Source organism: Camponotus vicinus, unplaced genomic scaffold (assembly GCF_025532165.1).
Source record: "Camponotus vicinus isolate PSW18456_S1 unplaced genomic scaffold, iyCamVici1.0 SCAF_6, whole genome shotgun sequence".
Lineage (NCBI taxonomy): Eukaryota > Metazoa > Arthropoda > Insecta > Hymenoptera > Formicidae > Camponotus > Camponotus vicinus.
The window spans coordinates 16,482,956-16,506,696 of NW_028141978.1; the positions used below are offsets into that span (position 1 = coordinate 16,482,956).

Consider the following 23,741-nt stretch of genomic DNA (forward strand, 5'->3'; position numbering starts at 1 on the left):
TAACATGGATAGACTAATTTCGAAAAAACATTATTTGGAATTCATTTTGCTCATGAAACCCATTTATCCTATGATATCTATAATACGTAACGTACACTGCAGATAAATGTCTGTCATGCAAAACACGAAATGCAGTCTATGTAATATAATAATATAGTGTTATCGTATATTGCAATATGAATTGCATTTATTTACGAAGAATTTATTGCAGACTTAATTATATTTTACATTTTATTCAATATTTAAAGAATCATTATTTATTTATGATTTTATATAGTGGAAAGGTTTATTAGGTAAAAATTTTTTAAGTAAAATAATATTTATTAGTAATTGTATTTAAAAGTACATATTAATTGCGGACTGAGTAGTATATTTTTTGTTATATGAAATGTTTAATTGGCGTGTATCTTGTTTTATTGTAGATGCAAGTTTTACCTGGTAAAAGGAAGGGATCACATGTTTATACATATGATGATTATTTATATACTATGGACAATCATTATAACAATGTCTATCGATGTAACATACGCAGATCATCAAAATGTCCAGGCGTAATCTTTCAGGATAATAATGGTATGCATATTTTAAAAGAACATAATCATCAAAAGTTACCATTTATCCAAGAGCAGCTTAAATTGAAAGAGGAAATGTTGAGACTCTCACGCGAAACTTGTACTAGTTTCAAAGAAATCTTTGATTCAGTTTGTAGAAGGTAAAATTTATTTTATTTTTTCTATATATATTTTATCAAAACTTCTATAATAATGACTTTATAATTTCATGACATTTTGATTTGGTTTTAAGATATCTTTTCTTTCTAGCAATCCAGATGCGGCACAATATTTGAGCTTTCCATCTATAAGATGTAGCATGCATCGTGAACGTATGAAAACCCGACCATCTGTACCTGATACGTTGGCAACGTTATATAATATTTTAAAAAATTCTGACATAATACCAAATATCTCTAAAGAAAACATAATTACAGTTAATGGAAAAACTGCAATAATTTTATCAACCGATTATTTACTACAAGCATTATCTTCTGCTACTGAAATTTATGTAGATGGAACTTTTTCTGTAAGTAGAACTTACAGAACTTTTGTGATTAAGAAATTTTGTATACATTTTTTATATAGCTTTTTTTACATAAAATATCAACAGTATATCAAGATATTGTATATAAAACAATGCTGAATCTAGTTATTTACAATTTAAAAATTTTTAATTATTGTACATATTTTTCTTACGGTTCTTCAACACAATCCTCATATTGCACAATTTTATTCTGTACATATGCTTTTTATCTGATGCTCTTATCGTAATACCGTTTTTCTTGTAACTATCTTGCTTGTTTTATCTGAACAATATAAATATGTAATGTAAATACAGTGTATGTAGGGCGTGCGCATATTTCTCGCAATTTTCTCACTATAATTTTTTATCTAACATATACTCATTATGTGCCTGAAATGATCTTGTCATAATATCACTCTTTTTGTAACTATCATGCTCATGTTATATGTGAAATAACTATATAATTATATTACATGTAATGTCACTCAATTATAATTATACTTGAATATTGTTATTTTAATGATACTGTTTGTTTTGTTCGATTGTTTCGAATATTTAATTAGAAGCAGATTAACATTATGTTTTATTTTTTCTATTTATCTTAAAATTGTTTCTTTTAAAAAATGTATGATTGGAGAAATTGCTACTTCTACAGCTACTCTAAGTTAAAATATATCATTTATATAATGTATAGAGTTTGTTTATGTTAATATATTACACTAAGGAGATTTCAATTCTTTTTTGTAATATTGTTATATTTAGTAAACGTGATTCTATTTTATATTTAATATCCGTATAAACGTTATAATTAATTCATCATATCGTATAAGCATTTAATCTTATTCTATTATTCTATTATTTAAATCTGATTATTTATAATTTAATAATTTTTACATATCTTTCTTAAGGTCCTCCCACGTAAGCCTCATATTGCGCAACTTTACTCTGTACATATACGATACATGGATACAGTAAGATATATTTATTGCAATCATTCAATCTTTTAAGGCTCCTGAGTACTCGCCGTGATCATATTGAATTGATGTCGTCAAAGATGAGAAATCACACGCCGAAAATTCTTGCCAACTTTTAACAAAAACATATTTTTATAAAATAACACTGCCGATTTTAACTTTAACACTTGAAAGATTATTACGGAAACTAAACTGCTCTCTTGACACTTAATAAAAAACTGCGAAACAAAGCGTCCAAAAATGCAAAAAAGCACGTAGTTTGACAGCTATCGAAAGGAGGAAAAATGTTCCTTTACGTAGTGTATGTCTTATACAGCTTACTTTACGAACAATTTTACGAATTTCATAAATATGTTACATATCACAACACTAGCATAAAACGAATAATTACGCAAGAATATCTCGGGCTGTCATTTCTCGCTTAGAGAAAGAGAATATAACAGAAGTATATGTATTATAAGAGAGAAAGAAATAGAACTATATGTCGATTCAGAGTTGCACGGCGAGTACTCGTAAGTCTTAAATCAGAATACCAAAATTACTATTCAAAATTACTAACTTAATACTTTCAGGGTATTGCAACATTATTCATATTATGTGATGCACGTACAACAACTTTGTATGATGCTTTATGGGACAAAATTACACAATTGGTACCACAACTTGAACAAAATGTTAAGTTCGTTATGAGTGATTTTGAAATAGCTGCAGTTAAATCATTGCATAAGAAGTTTCCTAGCGCTAATTTAACTGGATGTTGGTTCCATTTCAATCAGGTATATAACCATTCTTAGATGCATAATCATTCATAATAGTAGATTAAGCACGCGTGCACATATACAGCATACACATATATACATTAATGAATTCTTTTTTAATATAGAAATATAAATAAATAGATAATTTATAAACTAGCGTCTTTTAAAGATTTTTGATCAGCCACAATACAATAATTACAGTAGTCGTACATCAATCGCGTAAAAACAGTAACTTTCACTGCTCTCGTATTATTCTTGTAAATTTGTCAACAAAACATTTTGATGCGTGCAAAAGATATAAACCTTGAATAAACAATACATACATGTGGCTATTGGCTATCACTAATCATGAAACTTAAAATATAAAATTGTTTCTAAATAATTTTTAGTTTATTCTTGTATAGATAACATTTTTCATAACTATACAGAGTGAAATATTATAAATATTATAGGTTAATATTTGAAACTGAACGAGATATAAACATTTTATAATTTTCCAATAATTGTTTGATATCCGATTTTTAAGTGTTGTTTCAAACACACTTTGAGCTGGGAGAAGATATAAAAGAGCTTGCCATTTCATATTGTTTTTTCATTGTAATTTTATGATATGACCTTGATTATTTTACACGAGACAGATTACAATTATATATAAAAAGTACGTTTATTAAAAAAAAATTGAAAGATATTTTTACAAATCGCTTCAGCATATTCATAAAATTGTCCGTAAAGTAAATTTTTCCCTTAAATTAATAAATAACCGTAAAATAAAGTCCATAGAAATGCGACGGAACACGCGATTTGACAGATGTCGAAAGGAGTGGAAAATATTCCTTTCATATAATATATTCCTTATTAACTTTAATTTCCGTAGAATATGTGTATTGAAGCGATTTATAATGTTTCATTAAAATAACTTTTTATTTAAAAATGGCGCTCAAGAATTTTCAACATGTCATTTCTCGCTTAGAGAAAGAGACAAAAGTATATGTATTATAAAAGAAAAAGAGACAGAACTATGTGTCGCCACCATCGACTCAGAATTCTCAGATCCGGGTCCAAAAGCTTAATAATTTCACTTTAAAAAAATTAACTTTATCACATTCATTTTTAATACCTATGTATATATGTGTGTGTGTGTGTGTGTATATGTAATTACATTAAACTAATTACATTTTTATTTATTTCAGGCCGTGTTGCGTAAATGGCGAAAATTACGTCTCTCAAATATTCCAAAAACGATACTTTCAATGACTATGATATTACCTTTGTTACCACCAGATATGTTTCAACAAGCTTTATTCATAATACAAACAGAAGCTGACCTACTTTCTAATGAACATGCAGATATTTTACAATTTATGTCATATCTGAGACTTACCTGGTTAAATATGGCATCAAAAATTAGTACCTATCGTTGTCCCGTGCGTACTAATAACATAGTAGAAAGTTTTCATAATATTGCAGTCCAGAAATTAGGAACGAGAAATATTAATATTTGGACATTCTTAGGTAATTATATATATATATATATATATACAGGGTGATTCTGAACAGACGTTTGTCTTTAAAAAGATAAATTGTCGAGTCTATTCTAAGACGATTTTCCCTTTACCAAAATTGTCTACGAGGCTTAGTTTTTAAATTATTAAATAAAATAGTTCGCGAATTACGGAACGAGTACAAGAGGTAGACAGGGACGGCGCAACTCACCATCCGATACAGGCGATCATGTGGGGCGCGCGACGCGATCAGCTGATTGCTGCACACGATGAGTGTAACAATCAGTGTGTGTGTGTGTGTGTGTGTGTGTGTGTGGGGTGTATTTATGCACGCGTATCCACACATGCACCGTACTCTCTCTCTTTCTCTCTCTCTCTCTCTCTTTCTCCCTCTTTCTCTCACTCTCTCACTCACTCACTCACTCACTTATTCTTACCTTAATAATGAGATTCTTCATACTGCTGATAAATAGCAGTGCCCAGTGTGTTGCACGATAATAATCGTCGTCGACGAGACGTCGTTTCTTCAACACGCAGTCTGACACAAATAAGCGAAGTTTTTTCTTTCATCACTTTCGACACTTTTACAAATTTACTCGCGCACTTAATCACTCACGATTGATAAAAGGAGGAATTTACCAACGGTTACGGTACGAATTTAATAAACGGTTAACGCATTTAATTATTAATTACACACTCGATTAAAGAAACGCGTTAACAGAACGCGACGACAAGCAGGTCAGGTTAGTACTAGCGCGTAATGCTACACGTTTATGTTTGGCAGCGCTAGAGGCGCTAGTACTAACCTGACCTGCTTGTCGTCGGTCGTCGCGTCGCGCGCTTTGCATCGAGTATCGCGTTCTGTTAACGCGTTTCTTTAATCGAGTGTGTAATTAATAATTAAATGCGTTAACCGTTTATTAAATTCGTACCGTAACCGTTGGTAAATTTCTCCTTTTATCGTTCAATCGTGAGTGATTAAGTGCGCGAATAAATTTGTAAAAGTGTCGAAAGTGATGAAAGAAAAAACTTCGCTTATTTGTGTCAGACTGCGTGTTGAAGAAACGACGTCTCGTCGACGACGATTATTATCGTGCAACACACTGGGCACTGCTATTTATCAGCAGTATGAAGAATCTCATTATTAAGGTAAGAATAAGTGAGTGAGTGAGTGAGTGAGAGAGTGAGAGAGAAAGAGGGAGAAAGAGAGAGAGAGAGAGTACGGTGCATGTGTGGATACGCGTGCATAAATACACCCCACACACACACACACACACTGATTGTTACACTCATCGTGTGCAGCAATCAGCTGATCGCGTCACGCGCCCCACATGATCGCCTGTATCGGACAGCGAGTTGCGCCGTCCCTGTCTACCTCTTGTACTCGTTCCGTAATTCGCGAACTATTTTATTTAATAATTTAAAAACTAAGCCTCGTAGACAATTTTGGTAAAGGGAAAATCGTCTCAGAATAGACTCGACAATTTATCTTTTTAAAGACAAACGTCTGTTCAGAATCACCCTGTATATATATATATATATCAAAATATTTTCTATATTAAGTATAGAAACTTTTTAAATACATATACAATATATTATTATACATATAAACAAAATAAGTATTTTACGTAATGTCACACACACGTACGCACGCATGCATGTACGCACGCACGCACGCACGCACACACACACACACAATGCAGTTAAATCATTTTTATTATAAAGTACTTGTCATATCATTTGTGATTTGTGTTTTAACTGAAAACGTTGCTTCCATTTGAAAATCAAACGTAGCATTTTTACCCACTGCGGAAACTTTAAATATCAAATTTTTAAGTAAATCATATGACATGCCTGAAAAATTTTTAAGTAAATCATATGACATGCCCTTGTTGTAATATCGCTTTTCTTGTAACTATTGTGCTCATGTTATATCTGAATAATAGTGTTATAACTAATATAAAATCAGTGCTTGCGTATGCATATAAACTTTCACAATTGCATCAGTTGCATATATGTACACAACAAAATTGTATAAATCAATTGTATAAATCAAGTATGTGGCTAAATATCGATCTTATATTATGCATATGCAGCTTTAATTTTATTAGCTTTAATTTTCGTGATTTTTTATAATACATAATATTTTATCTAACCTATATTCATATTATTACATACTTGAAGTGATCTTGTCGTAATGTCACTTTTCTTGTAACTACTTGTGTTATATATGTATCCCAGTAATTATATAATTACTACACAAGTAGTTACAAGAAAAGTGACATTATCAATTAAGCATGTAATAATATGAATATAGGTTAGATAAAATATTGTGTATTATAAAAAATCACGAAAATTAGAGTTAATAAAATTAATATATTGAAATATTAATAGTTAATATAATGAAAAGAAAATATTCTATAATACAAAAATACTTTGCAAAAAATTATATGATCTTTCATATACTTATTTTTGTCTGCGTTTCGTTCTTGAAGTAAATAATACAACCGTCCGCAAAAATTTATATTTACTACATGTTAATATGTTTAATTAGAGTATTAATATGTTCACAAATATAATATCATTTTTTAAATAAAAATTAAAAGATTAATTTTCATGTATTTTGTCATATGAAATGTTTTATCAGCATGCAATTAGTGCTTCTATTAACAAGGTTAGATTATATTGCAAAAAATTGAAAGCAACATGATGGACAAATTAAATATTTTACATATTATAGATGTCATATGTATGTGATACATTACATCTTAAATACAAACGTGGCTTTAGTTTGAAAATTGAATGTAGCACTTTTGACATTGTAGAAACTTTAAATATCGAATTATTAAATAAATAAGTACATTTGTCATTAGAAAATAGATTGAAATCGGGATTTTTCGTTTCTTGAGCCCTGATCAATCTTGCCCCCTGATTTCTTAATACTGATTTACTCATGTCGACAATACTCTTTCTTTTTGTATTGTTGTTAAGAAGCCATGCTTTTAATTCGTTTTATACACTCTTGTATCTTGTATCTTTTTTTCCTAGATAAATTATCACATTTAATTACTGATCAAGAATTAGATTTACGTCGATTAAACAATGGTGTTAGACCTCGACGACTTCGCACAAAAGCTAATAGAGAACTTGATTCTAAAATTATAAATGCGCAAGAAGATTTAGTCAATCAAAGGTATCATGGTTATTATTTTGTAATAATATACGTGTCAAATCGTAATAAATATTAGTAATAAATGTAATAAATGATTAATTTTCTTTAGGTTGTCACTTAGAGAATTTCTACTAATGTTTACCAAGAATAATAATATATTTCAAATGGAACAAATAGCATCGTTGGAAGGTAAATGCGCTTACAATATATCATACAACATCCATATATATATATATATAATAATATATTATAATATATTATAAATATATTATAATATAATTTTTGACATTCAAAAAAAATAAAATTATTTCATATATTAATTTATTACTACGACAGACCCATTTCGAAAATATAATCTTGTAATATTTTCTTGTAATTATCTTCTACATATCTTAAATATAAATTATATTATAATTTAAACTATATTATTTAATATATATGCAGTAAATGCATGTGTATATTGTTCGCAATTTTCTTACAGCACATACAACTTTTTATCTAATTTATGCTCATGTTAGATGTCTAAAATGATCTTGTCGCTTTTGTTTCAACTACTGTGCTTGTGTTGTGTGTATATCCAAGTAACTATACGATTAAAAAAATATATATTAAATTATTTTGCAAAAAGTAGTCACAAAAGTAGTCAGTTCTTCCAAACATATTTTTCTGTTTCTTTTTTTCAGACATTGAATTAACGGGTGATGACCATGTAGATATGGAGTTGTTCTCGGATAGTTTAAATGAAACCTTTCAGACAGGTATACATACATACATACATGCATACATACATGCATACATACATACATACATACATACATACATACATATATACATACGTACGTACGTATGTGTGTGTGTGCGCGCCCGCGCATGCGCGTGCGGGCGTGTGTGAGCGTGTATGCGTGTGTACGTATGTATGTGTGTATGTATGTAAGTACATATGTATATATATATATATATATACGAGGTAATCCGCGAAGGAAACACTTCTGATAGGAAATTTAATTCTGAACAAAAAAATTTCCTATTAACATAGATCGAAAAATGCTTCCTTAAAACTTAGCAATCAAAAACTTCTAAATTACGTCTTTTTATACATTTTTACACAAATGTCTGGGAAAATATACATTTTTCAATTTAAAAAAATGCTTACATAAAAAAAGAAAATTAAATTATCTTTCAAATAAAACCAAAATGAGTGTAATAAGTTCCACAGATTTTGAGATAATCAATTTCAAATATACGAGAAATGTTCTTTCGGCTATCGACAATAGAGCTTTTTAAAAATACAATTCATTTATGTTGTTATGATCTTAATTAATTTTTAATGTTTATTTTATGTAATATTTTGTTGGTTATATTCCACTAATAAACAAATTTTCTTTTTCTGCATTATTGAAATAAGTCATCATAGAATGAACTATTTTTTCGTATATTTAGAATTGATTATCTCAAAACCTATGGAACATATTACGCTCATTTTGGTTTTATTTGAAAGATAATTTTTTACTCTTGTTTAAGTATGTTTCGTTAAAAAATACATATTTTTTCTAGATATTTGCAAAAAAATTTGATTTCTGATGTTTTTAGTCGCTTTTTTAAGAAACATTTTTTGATCTATTTATAAGAAATTTATTCAGAATTATCACGAAGGCTGTTTCCTTCACAATCCTGTAATTATAATGTTTATCAAGTCCATTAAGATTTCTTTAATAATTTGCCGAAAAACATTTAACTGTACAATATTTAAAATTATATTGTATATGTACACTAACACAATTAAAAATATTAACAGCAAATTAATAAAACATTTTAATTACGTAATAATTTCATAGTACACAATTATCTTAAGAGATTATTTGATTTTCTTGTTTTAGAAAGGCAAAATAATAGACGCATATATCGAGGTATACGTAGAAGAAATTTACACAGTCAAGAAGAAGTTCAAAATGTATCTGAAATAAGTTTAGGTAATAAAAGCTATTATATCACATTTTATAAGAAACATTTTTTTTAAGTTTTAAATAAGAAAGTGAAAATTTATTTTCAGATAACGACAAAGACAATTTTTTAGATGTACAAACAGAAAATGATAGAAATTCAGATATACAGACACATAACAATAGAGAAAATTCTTCAGATACAGAGATACATAACGATAGAGAAAATTCTTCAGATACACAAACAGAAAATAATAGAGAATATACTTCAGATATACAAGTAAATAACGATAGAGAAAATTCTTTATATATAGAAGCAAATAGTGATAGAGAAAATTCTGCACAAATAATAACACATGAGCAATCTGAAACAAATTCTATTTTTAACACGGAGAGTGATTCTATTGAAATAGAAGGTAACTATTTAGTACGAGATAACTACTTAACCAATTTAACTAAAACCAATTTAAATGAATCTTAAGGTTCCCAAGTACTCCTCGTGAAATTCTGAGTCGACGGTGACAACATATAGTTCTGTCTCTTTCTCTCTTATAATACTTCTGTCATATACTTATGTCTTTTTCTCTAAGCGAAAAATGACATGCTGACAATTTTTGCGTGCCATTTCGTAATTACTATTCGGTTTACATTAGTGTTATGACGTGTAATGTATTTATGAAACCCGTAAAAATATATGTCAAAATATACGTAAGTTAGGAATATACTATGTAAAAGGAATTTCTCCTCTTTTTGATAGTTGCGAAATCGCGTATTTTACCACATTTTTGGGCGCTTTGTTTCGCACTCATTATACAGTTATTTTTTACAATGAGTTGCCAAAGTCCCGTTGCCAGTTGCAAGAGTTGTACGATCCAATTAGCATCAAGCTAACTTGTTGATTAGGTTTCATTCGCAACCCATTGTAGAACCCCCTTAACGGTCAAGAGAACAGGTTAGTTTCCATATAATTTTTCAAGTGTATTAAAGCAATCGGTAGTGTCATTTTATTAAAAAATGTTTTTATTTAAAAATTGTACGCAAGAATTTTCATTGTGTCATTTCTCGCTTTTGACGTCATCAATTCAATTTGGTCTCGGCGAGTACTCGGGAGTCTTAATGCATTCCGATATATTCAGTATTATAATTTTTCTCTTTTCCAGATGATGAGACGATATATGAAGTGCCGGAAGATGAATATTTATATTTAATTAACGATAATACTCATTCAGAAGAACTTACGTTCCATGCTGTGGATTGGGAGAACAATCAAAATCCTTCAGAAGACAAACCTTCCGAAGACACTTGTACGGTGTGTCTTGTTAACGAGCGCACACATGCTTTCATACCTTGCGGTCATCTCGCTTGCTGCTCCTCATGCATCGAACGTTTGGAAGCCAATAGATGTCCGATATGTAACGTCACATATGAAAACCATATAAGAATTAGAAAACCATAAACACTACGTGATTCAAGCAATACATTTACGATCAAAACACATTCAAACTTTAAAACTTGAAAATTTAACCTAGTTTTTCCACATTGTGGAAACTTTAAATATCGAATTTCTAAGTAAATCGTTTTTACGTACCTGAAATGCTCCTGTCGTAATACCGCTCTTGTAACTATCGTGCTCGTGTGTTTTGTACAATAATATACGCCCTGTATTACTTAAAGAAAAGAGAAAAAGGTTATTTTGTAACAGAGAAAATGATTCGTGCAATTTTACTTACATTTGAAGGATAATTTAACATAATTTTACATCAGTTGAAAACGTTTTTTTTTCACAGATGAAGTAAATAATTTACTTTTAATAACTAGTTAAAAGTTGCGGAAATGACATTAAAATGAATTAGAAATATGTCAATAAGTTCAAAATGTTGCAATGTGAACTCGGAATTGATCGGTTACGTAATTTGACATTAAATAATAAAAATAATTATAAACGAATCACATGATATCAACCAGATAAATGTACCGTTTTGCCTGAATAATGTCATTACAGAAAAACAAAATGATGCGTAGACTTTGTTCTGTCGATCGTTTCTAACAATTCGTTACAAGAATGCGAATAACATTATATTTGACATATATTTTGTTTTCCTTAGAATAATTGTGTTATCCTTCAAAAAACGTAATAATTATATAAATTGCAGCATTTAAAGTTACTTTAAGTCAATGTATAATATATAGAGATTTTATTTTTATTTTATTTTAAATACATTTTGTGTTCGAAAATCGTAAAATTCATTCCGAATTAAAATTCTTAAATATATTATATACATTTCGAATGATGTTTTACGACTCGAAAGTTCAAAATCAACGGGCTTCGAGAAACTTCTCGAGACCTCTAATCGCCAGAAAAACTCGATCGTTCGAGTTATTTTCAATTTTTTTGGGACATAAGAAACGCGTGTCATAAACACTGACAATAATAATCTCAACCGTCGACCAAAATCAGCGTGACGTACGGGCATGCGCGCCCATACGTCACGATCAGCTGATTGCCAATCAGCTGTTCCAAAAAGACTGCGCGCATGGCAACCGCGAAAAAGCCAACGTCAGACCTCATCGGCGGCCAATTATACGCAGCGCCATGAGGTCACCGCTAAATAATTAAAATTATTGGGCCACGTCGCAACGGGCCCAAAATTCCGCTCGCCTTATAACGGGCACCGCACGCGAGCAAGCCGAAGTCTCGCACTTTTTGTCAAACCGCTTAGTTAAAACCGCTCCGCATAGTAAAAACCGCTTATAACGACCGCTTATTCTCTTGGACTTTCGCAATCTTTGTATCAAACCGCTGATTAACCGCATTACACGACCGCTTACGACTTTGGACAACGCATTTTTCTCGCTCTTGTTTCTCGACACCGCTCGCGATACCGCTCGCGAAAACCGCGCTCACTTTGTTACATCGCTGTTTCGCCAATCGAAATCACTGCACTAAACACTTGTCTTATAATTCTGACTCCAATACACGTCAGTCCTTTGTGTGAACGAGGCGCACTTTTTTCGCTTTACGACCTTCCGGTCCCATCATCGCACTGTCGGATTCGCTCGCGAACATTTCTGGTCCTTCGAGCCGGATTAACATCCGCTTCCGCAGTTCGTGGGTGAAATTCACGTGTGTCGTCCAGTGCGCGAACCTGAACAGAAAGACAATTAGTGAAGATGAGTGCCGATTTGAAGGCGTTGCTGGAGGCGCAGAATGATGTCCACGGGCGAATGTCTCGCTCCGTGGACAATCTGCGCAAGATGGGCGTCTCAAACATCACCGCCGAAGCCATCCAAGCTCGCCTCCACCTCCTCGAGACGCTGTGGAACAAGTTCGAGGCTCAGCATGAACTCATCAGGACTGCGCTGAAAGAGAAATATCTCGACAGTGAGTACGCAAAAGCTGATTTTATTGACATTGCGGAATCAACTTACGTGACACAGCGGAGCACGTTAGTCGGGTACGCGAACAAACTCAAAAGCGAGCCGCCCAGCGTGCCGAAGACCGAGGCTTACCAGGAGCACGCGCTCAAGACATCGTTGCCGCGGATAAAGCTCCAGACGTTCTCTGGCGCGTACGGAGACTGGCCAGCGTTTCGCGACATCTTCCTGTCCATTATAGGAGACAATCCGTCTATCTCTAACGTGGAAAAGCTCCACTACCTCCGTACCAGCTTACAAGGTCCTGCGGAAAAATTAATCCGGTCATTACCGATTGTCGGGGGCAATTATGAGCGGGCGTGGACGATTCTGAGCTCGCATTACGAAAACAAACGGGAACTCATTCGCGCCAACTTCGCCGCTTATACCGCCGTGCCAAAAATGAAAGCCGCAACCGCCGACGAGCTAAGTCGCCTTTATAACGCCGCCACGACTGCCATCAACGCTCAGGAGAGCATCGATAGGCCCATTGCCACGCACGGGATGGACCTTTTCAATCACCTGCTCGTCGATCGATTCGATCCGCAAACTCGGATGGAATGGGAGTCCTCCATACGCGGTTCCGTCGATCCGCCGAGTAATGCCGTCCTGATGGGTTTCATGTCCGAGCAGATCCTCACACTCAACGCCGTGCATCCGAACTCCGTTGCGAAATCCGGAGGAACTTCCAAATCCGCGAAATCGCATTTCGTGAAGCGCACATCCGACTCCTCGACGTGCGCAGCATGCAAGGGCAAGCACTCCCTTATGCAATGCACGGAATTCAAGTCGAAAACCGCGAGCGACAGAAAGAACTTCGTGGAAGCAAACAAACTGTGCTTCAACTGTCTCGGCAATCACTTCCTAGCCAAATGCCAATCCGTGAAAACTTGCTTCACGTGCAAGTCACGACACCACACTTTACTTCACGACGCGTACGCACAATCCGACGGAGCGAGTTCTTTGTCCACCACGCGACTCGCATCGGATCGCAAGGCGATCCTTCTCGCCACCGCACGCGTCAACATCACGGACCACTTGGGAAGACCTCACGCCGTCCGTGCGCTGATCGACCAGGGGTCAGAAGTTTCCCTGGTCTCAGAAGCTCTGGCGCAACGCTTGCGTCTGCCGCGAAGTCACTCTTCAATGTCCGTCGCCAGCATTGGAGGAGCATCCGGAGCAACTCGTGGAAAGTTATCCTTGAGCCTCTCCTCTGGGGTGACCGGAGCAACCCTTCAGGTACTAGCGTACGTTCTTCCGCGCCTCTCGTCGTACCAGGGACCCATCTTGCGAAGCAGCTTCACTTGGCCACACATTCGCGGCCTTTCCCTGGCGGATCCGCAGTATCTCGATCGAGATCCGATAGAAATACTGCTCGGCGCAGACGTATACTCCGCCGTACTTCAAGATGGGCTTCGCAAGGGACGCAAGGACGAGCCCATCGCTCAGCGGACCTCGCTCGGCTGGATCTTGTCTGGAGGTCACAAGGCCACGCTCCAGAGCAGCCATACCTCGCACCAGTGCTCCATCGACCACGAGTTGAACGACCTGGTGCAGCTGTTTTGGGAGCAAGAAAGAGAGACCGCCGCTCCCGTCGCTCTCACCGCCGAAGAGAAGAGGTGCGAAGACCTCTTCACCCGCGAGCACACACGCACCAACACCGGACGGTACGTTGTTAGGCTGCCGTTCACTGGAGCACCGCCCTCTCTCACTGAGACCCGCAAGCCAGCCGAACGTCTGCTTCACGCCATGGAGCGCCGCTGCTCAAAGGACGCTCGATTCGGCGATCTTTACCGCGGCTTCATGCAGGAGTATGAAGACCTGCAACATATGGAAGTCGTAAACACCTCATCCGAACAAGAAAACACCGCTAAGTGCTACTTACCGCATCACGGAGTGCTGCGGGAAACGAGCACATCAACGAAGCTCAGGGTCGTCTTCAACGGCTCGCAGCTCTCGATCTCGGGCGCGTCCCTCAACGTCAACTTGTTGACGGGCGCCAACCTCCTGCCAGTCCTCGCCGACGTGCTCCTTCGTTGGCGTTGGCACCGCTATGTCTTTGTGACGGACATCGAAAAGATGTACCGCCAAATCCTTATCCATCAGGAGGACCGCGACCACCAGCGGATACTCTGGCGGCACTGAGTCACCGACGACGTCCGCGAGTACCGCCTACGAACGGTCACGTATGGCTTGGCGTGCGCGCCATTTCTCGCCATACGGACCCTACACCAGCTCGCTGACGACGAGGGTTCGCAATTTCCGCGCGGAGCGGTAGCACTACGCCGCGATACTTACGTGGACGACGTCGTCACCGGAGCAAGCACCATCTCGGAGGCCACCACGTTGCAGCGGGAGCTACGCGGTCTTTGCACGGCGGGCGGGTTTCCGCTCAGGAAGTGGGGGGCCAACAACCTCGGTATCCTGTCTGGAGTCCCACCAGAACACTGGATCACCAGCTCACCGCACTCGTGGTCCCACGAAAGCCACGCTACACTGGGCCTCCACTGGCACCCGGCCAGTGATCACTTCACTTTCTCGGTGCAAGCACGTCACTTCACCGAGTTCACAAAAAGACGCGTTCTGTCCGAGACCGCACGACTGTTTGATCCTCTAGGGTGGCTCACTCCGGTCACAATGCGAGCTAAAATTTTGATCCAGTCCGCCTGGCTGAAGAAGCTGGACTGGGACGCTCCTCTTCCGTCGGCAGACGCCCTGTCCTGGAAGAACCTCCTCTCTGATCTTCCGCGCCTGAACGAGATCAGGGTATCTCGCTGGTTAGGCAGTGACGGACCACACACACAAACCGAACTCCATGGGTTCGCCGACGCCTCGGAGCGAGGATACGCCGCGGTGGTGTACCTCCGCTCCGCCACCGAATGGCACACCGCAGTTCACCTGCTGGCTGCCAAAGGCAAGGTCGCCCCCGTGAAGCCGGTGTCCTTGCCTCGACTCGAGTTGTGCGCGGCCACCCTCCTGACGAATCTCACTGCTCACACGCGCACTCTCCTGGGTTTGCCCACAGCGCCAGTCTTCCTGTGGTCTGACTCCAGGGTAGCGCTGAGCTGGATCCAGGGGCATGCCTCCCGCTGGAAGACCTACGTGGCCAACAGGGTGTCACAGATCCAGGTCCAACTGCCCGACGCTCGATGGCGGCATGTGCCGGGAAAGGACAATCCGGCCGACTGCGCCTCCCGAGGAACCCAACCGGGTGACTTGATCGGCCATCCGCTCTGGTGGACCGGACCATCCTGGCTGCGGAGTGACAAGGCACTTTGGCCGAGCGACGACTGCGTCTTGCCAAACTTGGAGGTGCCGGAGCAACGAGCCGCCGGCTCGCTCAATACCTCCGTCAAGGCCATCACCGAGCCAGAACTCATTCTCCGTTTCTCGTCCTTGCACCGGCTACTCAGGGTGACGGCCTGGTGTCTTCGTTGGCGCAAAATCGCACGGAAAATGCTCAACGTCACAGACGTCGCACAAACTCTGGAGCCACGCGAAATCGAAGACGCACTTTTACGATGGGCTCGAACTTCGCAGGCACTGCACTACACAACCGAGGTCTCATCACTGAGCAGAGGACGTGCTTTGCCACCACGGAGTCCGCTCACCAAGCTGAGCCCCTATCTGGACGACAGCGGCACAATGCGAGTCGGAGGCCGTCTCAAACACGCCATCCTGTCTCACGATGAACGGCACCCAATCATCATTCCGCCGGACTCCTGGATGGCTGGGCTCCTGGTGGACTCCTGCCATCGTAGGACTCTACATGGAGGAGTGCAGCTCACCCTCGGGCTACTGCGCCAACGGTTTTGGATCCCGCGAGGTCGAGCCATCGTCAAGAAGTCCATCCATCGATGCGTCACGTGCACCCGATGGCGAGCCACCGCACCGCAGCCACTGATGGGCAACCTCCCCCAGGAGCGAGTGACTCCGGCGCGTCCATTTTTGCGTACCGGAGTCGACTACGCCGGTCCGATCCTCATCCGGACCAGCAAGGGGCGCGGCCATCGAGCAAACAAAGGCTTCATCTCTGTATTTGTTTGTCTTAGTTCCAAGGCTGTTCACCTCGAGGTCGTCTCCGACTACACGGCTGAGGCGTTCCTGGCTGCCTTCCGTCGCTTCGTGTCCAGGCGAGGTCTCTGTCACGAGGTGTTCTCGGACTGCGGGACCAACTTCATCGGAGCAAGCCGAGAACTCCGGGAGATGTTCCGCGCCTCAACTACCGACGGCCGTCGCATCGCGCAGGCAGCAGCTTCAGACGGCATTAGGTGGCGGTTTAACCCGCCCGCAGCTCCTCACTTTGGCGGGCTTTGGGAGGCAGCCGTCAAGTCAACGAAGCACCACCTTCGAAGGGTTATCGGCGAGGCAACGCTCACCTTCGAGGAGATGACGACTCTCCTCGCACAGGTGGAGGCGTGCCTCAATTCGCGCCCGCTTCAGCCGCAGACCGACGATCCGGACGACTTGACGGCATTAACACCCGGTCACTTCATCATCGGAGCTCCTCTATTGGCCGTTCCGGAGCCGTCGCTTGCTACTGAGAAGGATAACGCGCTATCACGGTGGCAACTCCTCCAAAAAATGCGCGACCACTTTTGGGATCGGTGGTCGCGCGAGTATCTACAGACGCTGGCTTGCAGATCAAAGTGGCAACGGAACCAGACCGGCCCCAACGTTGGCGACCTGTGCCTACTGCGGTCGGAATCGACACCTCCAACACGGTGGCCGCTCGCCCGAATAACACGCCTGCACCCCGGGGACGACGGCGTGACTCGCGTGGTCACCGTGCGCACAGCATCCTCAGAGCTCGTCCGACCACTCGCGAAAATCATCCTCTTGCCAGGAACCGACACCGCAGCATCTCCAACGCACTCGGATTCGTGAGCTCTTACGAAACCCGAACTTTCTTTCATGTCTCATCCACATTGTACGATTCACTCACATTATGTTTCACGGTATCATAATTCCGGGAATCGTACGCGCTTAATCACATGTAATTATATTAAGGCACATTCGATATTATGCGCGATCCGCGAGCCGCGTTATCAGTCTCTTTTTTCTTTTTCTGTTCTCTCTCCAGCGTCACAATTTCACGATCACGTTCACATTTCACTGCACTCGCGAGATTATTCTCAAATTCACTGTACATTTTCTCACTACTGTCACACGACACTATTCTCGCGAAAGACTCAAATAAACTGAGCCACACGTGTCTTTGTACTACGTCACGCATTCCATTCATGATCGCTATCAATAACTCGTCAATCGGACCGTTCGCGACACCTACCCGCGCATGAACACACTCGCAAATTTCGTCACGTACTGACGAGGCGGGCGGGATGTTCGAAAATCGTAAAATTCATTCCGAATTAAAATTCTTAAATATATTATATACATTTCGAATGATGTTTTATGACTCGAAAGTTCAAAATCAACGGGCTTCGAGAAACTTCTCGAGACCTCTAATCGCCAGAAAAACTCGATCGTTCGAGTTATTTTCAATTTTTTTGGGACATAAGAAACGCGTGTCATAAACACTGACAATAATAATCTCAACCGTCGACCAAAATCAGCGTGACGTACGGGCATGCGCGCCCATACGTCACGATCAGCTGATTGCCAATCAGCTGTTCCAAAAAGACTGCGCGCATGGCAACCGCGAAAAAGCCAACGTCAGACCTCATCGGCGGCCAATTATACGCAGCGCCATGAGGTCACCGCTAAATAATTAAAATTATTGGGCCACGTCGCAACGGGCCCAAAATTCCGCTCGCCTTATAACGGGCACCGCACGCGAGCAAGCCGAAGTCTCGCACTTTTTGTCAAACCGCTTAGTTAAAACCGCTCCGCATAGTAAAAACCGCTTATAACGACCGCTTATTCTCTTGGACTTTCGCAATCTTTGTATCAAACCGCTGATTAACCGCATTACACGACCGCTTACGACTTTGGACAACGCATTTTTCTCGCTCTTGTTTCTCGACACCGCTCGCGATACCGCTCACGAAAACCGCGCTCACTTTGTTACATCGCTGTTTCGCCAATCGAAATCACTGCACTAAACACTTGTCTTATAATTCTGACTCCAATACACGTCAGTCCTTTGTGTGAACGAGGCGCACTTTTTTCGCTTTACGACCTTCCGGTCCCATCATCGCACTGTCGGATTCGCTCGCGAACATTTTGCGACAAAGATGTTTCAACTTTCTTGCGATATGGCATTACATATCATAATAAACATTATGATTTCATTTTATACTTTTGCAAAGTGTTCATGTGTCGTATAAACGTTTAACAAAGGTGCTTTCTTATTAACACGGAACACGAGTATACAACGTGATATCACTCAAATATACCTCAACGTTGTTGTTAGAACGATACGCACTGTTTGTTTTGTACGAATATTTCGAATATTTAACAGTGAGCAAATTAATAACATTATATGTTTAACTTGTATCTATTTATGTTAGAATATCTGTATCTATCTTTCAAACGATACATATGTTTATAGAAATTCTTATTACTCTAAGTCAAAATGTAGCAATTATATAATGTATAGAGATTTTATTTGTGCAAATGCATGTTGTGCCAAAGATGTATCAAATTTGCTTTCTTGCAATACAGCATTACGTATAATAACAAACGATTCCATTTTATACTTTTACAAAGTGCTGATGTGTAAAACATTGTAAAACAGAATGATGCGCACCGTTTGTTTTGTCCGAATATTTCGCTAGGCAGATTAATAAATTATATGTTTAAGTTTTATCTATTAATTCTAATATCTGGTTGTACCTTTCGGAAGATATATGATTATAGAAATTGATTATAGAGGTGCTACAGTTATAGCATAACGCAATTAGAAACTAAAAATTTTTAAATTGTTGAGAAACACTTCTTTATTGAGTTAATAAAACTATCGCTTCCTTTTGTATGTCTCGATAATTTTTAATCCCATTCCTATCAAAACCATACTATCCTTTATCTGTCCATGACAAAATATGATGTCCAAATTGTTTTCAAAACATATTAATTCAATGTAAAATTAATAACAACAGTACCTTTTGGCCAGAGAAATGTTAAGTTTCGATATATTTTATTTTGACAGATATTAGAACCTTTATATATTTTCGCGATTCACGCTTATAGCATATACTATTTAACAATATAAAATGCAATAAAAACATTGATCATATTTTTCCAAAATTTTTTATTTTTTTTCGTCCGAATGCGCATATTTTAGACGTCCTAATAAATGGTCCACGTCTTTTCGTGTCTCAATACACGATATGTGCAATAGAACGGTGTCCAATCCAACAGTATGCATTTTTGGTGTCTGATCGAACAGTGTGCAACTAAACGGTGTCCAATCGAACGGTGTGCAATTGACGGTGTCCAATCGAACAATGTGCAACTAAACGGTGTCCAATCGAACGGTGTGCAATTGACGGTGTCCAATCGAACAATGTGCAACTAAACGGTGTCCAATCGAACGGTGTGCAATTGACGGTGTCCAATCGAACAGTGTGCAACTAAACGGTGTCCAATCGAACGGTGTGCAATTGACGGTGTCCAATCGAACAATGTGCAACTAAACGGTGTCCAATCGAACGGTGTGCAATTGACGGTGTCGAATCGAACAGTGTGCAACTAAACGGTGTCCAATCGAACGGTGTGCAATTGATGGTGTCCAATCGAACAATAAACATTTTTGGTGTCCAATCGAACAGTACATATTTTTGGTGTCCAATCGAACGGTGTGCAACTGAACGGTGTCCAATCGAACAATATGTATTTTTGGTGTCCAATCGAACAGTGTGCAACTAAACGGTGTCCAATCGAACGGTGTGCAAACGAACGGTGTGCAATTGAACGGTGTGCAAACGAACGGTGTGCAATTGAACGGTGTGCAATTAAACGGTGTCCAAAAGAACGAAACGTGTGTCCAAAAGCTACAGTGCCCAAAATTCTTGTGTCCAATTGCACTGTGTCCAATTGAACCGTGTGCAATGTTTTGTGTCCAATTGCAACGTGTCCATTTGCAACGTGTCCAATTGTACTGTGTCCAAATGGAGGCCTCTCGGTTCTATGTTGTCGACGGCGTATTTACCGATGTCTAGGAGCAATAATGACGTGATGTTTAATCCTTGTCCCCGCAGTCGTATCCGATTAGACAGTATGATGCGGCAGGTAGCAACAGGATTAGGGCAATGGCATGCGCTAAGATTTCCATGGTGGCGGTGGCGATGTTCATGGTGCTGCGCTTGATTGAGTTGTGGTCGGTCCTCCATCCGACTTCCTTTGATATAGTGGCTCTGAGGTGGGGGAGGCCTCCGTAGTGGGGGCGCGATGCGATGAGTGCTTGAGCTTGCTGCGTGTACTACACGGGTTCTAGTAGCGCTTATTGCTAGTCTTACATTGTGGCTCTTGAGAACCTCTAATATTTTATATTGGCCTACGTACTGGTCCCCTAACTTCCCTTTCGAGGGTTCCTTAAGGAGGTATACGTTATCGCTTATCTTAAAATTACGCGTTCTATTTCTACGATCGTAGTATCTTTTGGATTTTTCCTTGGCGCGCATTAGGTTTTCACGATAGTTTGTGCGTCTTTGATGTTGTTGAAAAGTGTTGTAAGATATTCCGCGTAACTCTCGTTGGTTGTATCCGCAGTAACGGGATCGCTCGCAGGGTTCCGCGTGGTTTTACCGAACACGAGTTCATGCGGTGTGTACTGAGTGCCTTCGTGGACGCTAGTGTTGTAGGAGAGGGACGCTAATTTTAGGCACTTATCCCATTTGTTATTCTTATCCACGAACTGTTTCAGGTATTCCCACAAGACTTGGTGCGATCTTTCGACCGAGCCATTGGCTTGTGGTCTATACGCTGTGGTTCTGTAATGCTTAATTCTAAACTTACGTGCTATGTTTCGTATAAGACTATTTAGGAAATGCGATCCTTGGTCGGTTAGGATTGCTTTGGGAGCACCGAAGGTGCATATAAGCTCGTTGGTGAGCGCGTCGGCTATCTCTATGGCTCCGGCGTGTTGGAGCGGTATCGCGAGCGAGTACTTAGTTAGGAGGTCCTGTATAGTAAGTATGTAAGAGTTTTTCGACTGTGTCGTTGGTAATGGGCCCATGATGTCCATGGAGATATTGTCGAAGGCGGAGTCAGGGGTGTCTGTGAGCACCATGGGTTGTCGAGTTTTTATTCTTACTAACTTTTTTAGTTGACAAGCACGGCAGTTTTTTATGAATGATTGGACGTCGGCTTTCATTCCCGACCAAAAATACTTTTTCTTTACTCATCTATATGTTTTCGTGACGCCCTTGTGTCCGCCGACGGCAGAGCAGTGATTTTCCGACAGGATCTGTTGCCTATTCTCTTCTGGAGGTATCGTAATTTCATTCTTACAAATAAAGATTCTAATGCTAGTTTGACTTAGAGTTCGGGTGAGCTGCATATACACCGTTTCCCAGGGTACATTGTCAACGTTACCTCTGGCGATAGAGATAGATTGTAGGCCGAGTTCGGTGACGACGTCTAGTAAGGAGTGCATCGTTTCCTTCACGATTTCTTTTTCCGTGATTCCTGATACTCTATCTTTAATGATTAGTGATATAATGCGTCGCGAGACATTCCGGTCGATTCGGGCTCTGCCCAGCGTCGCGTTTTTAATTACAGGGAGCGACTTAGTGTCTGCACGCATGCGAGCCCCTTGGTCGATCGGAATGCCTTGTTGCGTGGTGAAAATATCTAAATTGTCGCGTCGTGTCGTGAAGTTATCAGGTATCGTTATTACGTTAGGTCTCACCGAATTTCGTATGATAGCGGGTTGATTTGGATTTTCAAACGGTCGTTCGTCGTCATCGGACTCTGTGCTACTTTCGGATTTCGCGTCGCTTTCGGCGTTAGCCTCACTTTCGCTGTTCGCGTACTCCTCAGCTTCGTTTAGCTGGTCGCAGGGTAAGATCGAGGGCGTTCCCTCCGCATTGATTGGCGTGCCGATCTCTCTAGTGCCTGGTTTTGGCACTGCGGAAAATAAAGATTCGTCTGAGTCGGATGATATAGGGTCGTTTTCGAGGATTAGGATTTGTTGGGTTTTCGCGGCAGGTGTGGGAGTCGGGTTTCGCGAGAGTGCGTCCGCGTTTACATTGGTTTTTCCCGCTTTGTACATTACCTCGTATTCGTATTCCGCTAGTTTTAAACGCCAGCGTACGAGTCGTGAAGAGGGGTCTTTTACCGAATGTAACCACACGAGCGGCTTGTGGTCCGTTACTAACACGAACTTCCGTCCATACAGATAGGGTCGGAAGTGATTAACACAGTACATGATGGCGAGGAGTTCTTTTTCTATCGTGGAATAATTTTGCTTTGCGTTGTTGAGTAAACGCGATGCGTACGCGATAGGTAGGTCTTTTCCGACGACTCCTTGGCTCAGGATTCCGCCTATGGCGTATCCCGAGGCGTCTGTCGTGAGCACGAATGGTTTGGTGAAGTCGGGTTATTGTAGGATGGGTTGTGTGCAAAGGGAGTCACGGTTATGAATGATTGCTCTTGTTCTGGGTTCCAATTAAATTCCTTGTCCTTTTTTAATAGTTCCGTGAGAGGGTGCGCGAGCTTGGAGAAATTCGGGATGAAACGACGGTAGTATCCCGCGAGGCCTAGGAATTGCTTGATGTTTTTTGCATGTCTCGGCCTGGGGAATTCTTTAACCGCGCGGACCTTCTCAGGGTCCGGTTTTACTCCCTTATCGCTGATAATGTGCCCTAGGTAGCCGACTTCTTTTCTTAGGAATTCGCACTTGTCGGGCTGTAATCTTAGGTTGGCTCTTTCCAATCTTTCCGCTAACTTATCGAACTTGAGCTCGTGTTCGCGCAGGGAGCTCGCATATAATACGATAT

General features: G+C 39.8%; 2 protein-coding genes across 2 annotated transcripts; both read left to right on the plus strand.

Annotated features, from left to right (window-relative positions):
• The first annotated feature begins 422 nt into the window (after nt 1-422).
• LOC145973727 (uncharacterized) lies at nt 423-10,879 on the plus strand. The gene is made up of 11 exons (XM_083103302.1): nt 423-712; nt 822-1,080; nt 1,986-2,048; nt 2,624-2,827; nt 4,000-4,321; nt 7,360-7,504; nt 7,593-7,672; nt 8,167-8,241; nt 9,361-9,453; nt 9,534-9,839; nt 10,584-10,879. Exons 1-11 carry the CDS (start codon nt 423-425, stop codon nt 10,877-10,879), a joined length of 2,133 nt encoding a protein of 710 aa, XP_082959428.1.
• A 1,715-nt stretch (nt 10,880-12,594) lies between these two features.
• LOC145973728 (uncharacterized) lies at nt 12,595-17,724 on the plus strand. The gene is made up of 3 exons (XM_083103303.1): nt 12,595-14,872; nt 14,917-15,023; nt 15,073-17,724. The coding sequence occupies exons 1-3, from the start codon at nt 12,595-12,597 to the stop codon at nt 17,722-17,724; spliced, it is 5,037 nt and encodes a 1,678-aa protein (XP_082959429.1).
• The last annotated feature ends 6,017 nt before the right edge of the window (nt 17,725-23,741 follow it).

Bases quoted from the DNA above. Each gene is read 5' to 3' on its own strand.
- LOC145973727 (XM_083103302.1), top strand. From the start codon at position 423: ATGCAAGTTTTACCTGGTAAAAGGAAGGGATCACATGTTTATACATAT. The intron at 9,454-9,533 runs GTAATAAAAGCT...ATTTATTTTCAG, and splicing joins TGTATCTGAAATAAGTTTAG to ATAACGACAAAGACAATTTT. The intron at 9,840-10,583 runs GTAACTATTTAG...TCTCTTTTCCAG, and splicing joins TGATTCTATTGAAATAGAAG to ATGATGAGACGATATATGAA.
- LOC145973728 (XM_083103303.1), top strand. From the start codon at position 12,595: ATGAGTGCCGATTTGAAGGCGTTGCTGGAGGCGCAGAATGATGTCCAC. The intron at 14,873-14,916 runs GTTGGCGTTGGC...GACATCGAAAAG, and splicing joins CCTCGCCGACGTGCTCCTTC to ATGTACCGCCAAATCCTTAT. The intron at 15,024-15,072 runs GTATGGCTTGGC...ACCCTACACCAG, and splicing joins TACCGCCTACGAACGGTCAC to CTCGCTGACGACGAGGGTTC.